Source organism: Penaeus chinensis, chromosome 24 (genome assembly GCF_019202785.1).
Source record: "Penaeus chinensis breed Huanghai No. 1 chromosome 24, ASM1920278v2, whole genome shotgun sequence".
NCBI classification, from domain to species: domain Eukaryota; kingdom Metazoa; phylum Arthropoda; class Malacostraca; order Decapoda; family Penaeidae; genus Penaeus; species Penaeus chinensis.
In genome coordinates, this window is record NC_061842.1 from 26,790,461 (window position 1) to 26,795,460 (window position 5,000).

The 5,000-nt window shown below is 35.7% G+C and overlaps 2 protein-coding genes across 2 annotated transcripts in view; both read left to right on the top strand.

Annotated features, from left to right (window-relative positions):
- LOC125037913 overlaps positions 1-3,888 on the top strand; it is a 4,414-nt gene extending 526 nt beyond the window's left edge. Inside the window, exons 2-3 of the mRNA XM_047631149.1 lie at positions 1-161; positions 3,861-3,888. The exon at positions 1-161 is cut by the window's left edge and continues 390 nt beyond it. Of these exons, the coding sequence (XP_047487105.1) occupies positions 1-161; positions 3,861-3,888 (189 nt within the window). The remainder of the gene's footprint in view (positions 162-3,860) is intronic.
- A 176-nt stretch (positions 3,889-4,064) lies between these two features.
- LOC125037914 (ATP-dependent RNA helicase A-like) overlaps positions 4,065-5,000 on the top strand; it is a 1,012-nt gene continuing 76 nt past the window's right edge. The window contains exons 1-2 of the mRNA XM_047631150.1: positions 4,065-4,076; positions 4,196-5,000. The exon at positions 4,196-5,000 is cut by the window's right edge and continues 76 nt beyond it. Of these exons, the coding sequence (XP_047487106.1) occupies positions 4,065-4,076; positions 4,196-4,984 (801 nt within the window). The 3' untranslated portion in view covers positions 4,985-5,000. The remainder of the gene's footprint in view (positions 4,077-4,195) is intronic.

Consider the following 5,000-nt stretch of genomic DNA (forward strand, 5'->3'; position numbering starts at 1 on the left):
TTCTTCGTGAACTACGCAGAAGGAGAGAACCCGACTCTTCCCAGCGGAGTCGACCTCCAGACGGCGCTGAGTTCAGCTTCTCAGGGCGGCGGTCAAGTTATTGGAGGCGGTGGTGTTGGAGGAGGAATCGGAGGTGGAGTTGGAGGTGGAGTAGGAGGAGGAATCGGAGGTGGAGTAGGAGGAGGAATCGGAGGTGGAGTAGGAGGCGGTATCGGGGGTGGAGTAGGAGGTGGAATCGGAGGTGGAGTAGGAGGCGGAATCGGAGGTGGCGTAGGAGGCGGTATCGGAGGTGGAGTAGGAGGTGGAATCGGAGGTGGAGTAGTAGGTGGAATCGGGGGTGGAGTTGGGGGAGGAATCGGAGGTGGAGTTGGGGGAGGAATCGGAGGTGGAGTTGGAGGTGGAAGCTATAGTCCCCCGACAAGCAATTACTCTCCTCCATCCAACCTGTACAACACACCATGAAATAGGAATATGAAAGGATGGAAGTTTTAATTCTTTATATAAATGTATATAGTTCTGTTGCACATAATTGTTATAAGTTTACCTTTGAGGTATCTACATGTTGTTTGTTATGAAAAATAAATGTTTAAAATTGAATGGTTCATTCACCATGTAAAAACCCGCATAAGGTTGTTTTTTTTTATAGTATATGAATGTCATCTTCACTATAGATAGATAGAAAGATTATCCACACACACGCAGATACACAAGACCATATATGCATATACATATATGTACAAATATATATGTATATTTATGTATGTATGTGTATGCGTGTGCGTATACGTATAATTATATATATGTATGTATATATATACATACACATACATATGTGTGTGTGTATGTACGTATGTATATATGTATGTATGTATGTATGTATCTATCTATCTATCTATATATATGTGTGTGTGTGTGTGCGCGTGCGTGCGTGTGTATGAACACGTGTGTGTGTGTGTGTATAGACTTTGCATATATGCCGTTTTTCACAATCTATTATTCCAGATTCATTTGAAATATAATACTCCTCATGGTGCCATTATGTCCTTTGTGGGAAAACCATTAGTTCTTTTGAATATAAACCTTATGATGATGATAATTATGCTTAAGATGATTATGATTATAATGATAACGATGGTGATGCTTATGAGGATGATTGTCGTGGTGATGGTAATGATAACTATGATTATACAGAAGTTTAAAATGGTGATGATGGAAATGACGATTATGATAATAATGATAATGGTAGGTAGCGAAAACCACACTTGCAACAGTAATTAGAAAGTCGTAGAGAATGCTCACCTCGACGCTAGTATTGAAGAACCCTCATCTCTCTACTTAACCTCCTCCCAAAATTCGTGATAATGATGAACAAGTTGACATGATTTACACTCTCTTGTCCTCGACTACGTGCAAGCGGGTCTCTTCAGATTGCCCAACGGACACCAAATCTATCCAATCTATCAGGAGGATCGTTAGTATAATCCAGTATAGCTATAGTCATCCCGAGGCCATAGGCAACTCACACTCAAATTTTCATCACGATTCGTGTGTAACTTTTCGCGTAATTCAGTTATTCAAGCCTTTTGCTAAGATACCAGTTTATCATAGATTTAGGAAAGAAAACAGAATGATTACACAACTTTCTCTAGGTATTATTAATACCAACAGTGATAAAAATTACAATGGTAACAATAATGATAATTAAACTAATAATAATGTTGATAATAATGATAATGATGTTGATACTAAGGATTATGAGGATATTTGCAATGCTGACAATAACAGTAACGATAATACAATAACAGGGTAACCATAACTTTGATAATGATTATAATCATAATAATGATGTTAATAATGATAACAGTAATGGTGGTAATAAAAACAATAATAGTAATAACAATAATAAATTAAATGATAATAGCAACCATAATGATAATAATGATAATGACAATACTAATTATAATAATAATGATATTGATAATAGTAATAAGTGTAATAATAATGATGATGCTGATGCTGATGATGCTGATGATGAGGATGATAATAAGGATAATAGTAATAATAAAGATAATGATGATGATAATAATCAAGCATGCAATTATAATGACTATGATGATAATGATAATAATAATGATATCATTGACAGTATCCATGATGGTAATTATTATGAAAATGGAAATAGTAATGGTATTGATAATAATAATAATGATGATGAAAATGGTAGTAGTAATGATAATAATAATGATGATGATGGTAATAATGATAATAATAATAACAGTAATGATGCTTATTATTATCATTATAATTATAGTAATAATGATGATGATGAAGATGAAAATAATAACAATGGTGATAATAAAAATAATAATAATAATGATAATGATAATAATCATAGTATCAATAATAATAATAATGATAATAATGATAATCATAGTATCAATAATAATAATGATAATAATGATAATAAAAATGATAATAATGATAATAATAAAAGTAAATATGATACTCATGATGAAGCTAATTAAAACAATATTGAATATGGTAACAAAAATAATGATACCGATGATGCTGATGTTGAGATTCATGATGATCATAACAATTAAACTGATAATGATATTGAAAACAACAACGATAACAACAATACTAGTACTAATAAAAGTAGTAATAGCAATGATAATAATTAGTAGTAATATCAAGAACAATGATGATGATAATGGTATTGATAATGCTAGTGATAATAACGATAAAACAACAACGGGATTAATAATCATAATGGCAATAATAATAATAGTGATAAGAATGACGGTAACATTAGTTATAACAAAATTAATAATAATGATAATCATAATGATGATGATGATGATGATGATGATAATGATAATGATAATGATGATGATGATGATGATGATGATGATGATGATGATGATGATGATGATGATGATAATGATAATAATAACGACAATGATAATAACAGTAATAATAATAATAATGATAATAATGGTAATATAGTACTAATAACAAAAAATAATAACAACAATGATAATGAAATAATAATGATGATAATAATAATAAAAAACAATAATAACAATAACAATAACGACAATGAAAATTATAAAATGGGGAATAACAACAATATTGGTATTGATGTTGGTAACTATGATAATGATAATAATAAGAATAACAATAACAACAAAAGCAATTAGGATTATACCAGAAAACAATGATAAATAATAACAATAATGATAAAATGATAATAAGTTATCAGTGAATACAAGCTATAACAACGACAATGAGAGTTATATCAACACTAATAATATTAATAATACAGATATTATTAGAGACAATAGTAGTGATGTCAAGAATAAAAACAATAGTAAAAAATAATATCAATGATAACAACAGTAACAATAGCAGATGGAACAACGAAACAACGAAACTACTGCTAGTACTGATTGTAAATGTCGATGATTATGATGATGGTTACAATATTTTTGATTTAGCTATAATCAAACGGAAAAGAAGATCCACTAAGATACCATCCACACACACACACACACACACACACGCACACGCACTCACACAGATAAACACATATTTACACGTGGGTAAACACAAGCAATACCATTATCATCATATTTCTGTGCATTACTATATGCATATTTATATAAAACTATCACATACACATGTACCTATTAATTTCAACAACCATATATTTCTACCTCCCTATCTCTCTCATACCATCGGATATATACAAAACACGCATACACATGTACAGATATACTATAACACAATTATATATTTTATACCGACTTACAAAAATATAATGAGCCGGCAAACTTTTTTTTTTTTCTTTTTTTTAGCTGCATTGTCATCATCCTAAAGTCCTAGCCAAGTGGTTAAACCAAAAAAAAAAAAAAAAAAAAAAAAACCTATTTACTTTGAGGTTTGTATACCAAAGGAGAAAGGAAAGACCTTGCGAAGGCTAATCTGAAGCACGGAGGAGGAGCATCTGATGCTGGTATATATATGTGGCTCCGCATGGGGAGAAGGTATCGACTCCAATCATGAAGCTCTTGGTGAGTAGTGCTAGATTCCCTATTTTGTGATCTGCCGTGAGCCTGCTTTTTTATATGATTTGTTACATCAAATCAACAATAACGATTTATTTCTTATGAATCTACTGTTTTTCTCAAAGGTTTTAGCATTGGTTGCTGCTGCGTCTGCTGCCCCTCAGGGGTACAACTTGGGTACGCCCTCTGGCCCTTCCTTTAACTCTGGCAGTTGTGGCAGTGGGCAAGTGCGGCACGTGGACGGGAGGTGCGTGACACCTCAAGTGAACAGCCGTGTGTTCCTGTACGATGTGCCAGCAAACGAAGGTGTTGTCAATCGGCCAAGCTACATTCCGGAACCTAAATTGGAACGTAATATCATTTTTGTGAGACTTCCTGACGGCGCAGATGGACCAGAACCCATCGTCGTACCACCGCCACAACAGCAACACGTCGTGTACGTCCTGAACAAGCAGTCTGAACAGGACCAGCGAGTGATCGAGGTTCCAGCGCCGCCGCCATCCAACCCCGAAGTGTTCTTCGTGAACTACGCAGAAGGAGAGAACCCGACTCTTCCCATCGGAGTCGACCTCCAGACGGCGCTGAGTTCAGCTTCCCAGGGCGGCGGCCAAGTTGTTGGAGGCGGCATTGGAGGTGGAATTGGAGGTGGTATCGGTGGCGGTATTGGCGGTGGCATCGGTGGTGGCATCGGAGGTGGCATCGGAGGTGGCATCGGAGGTGGCATCGGAGGAGGCATCGGAGGTGGCATCGGAGGAGGCATCGGAGGTGGCATCGGAGGAGGCATCGGAGGTGGCATCGGAGGAGGCATCGGAGGTGGCATCGGAGGAGGCATCGGAGGTGGCATCGGAGGTGGCATCGGAGGTGGCATTGGAGGAAGCTACTCACCTCCTTCTAACCTCTACAGCACACCTTAAAGAGTCCACTCTAAAT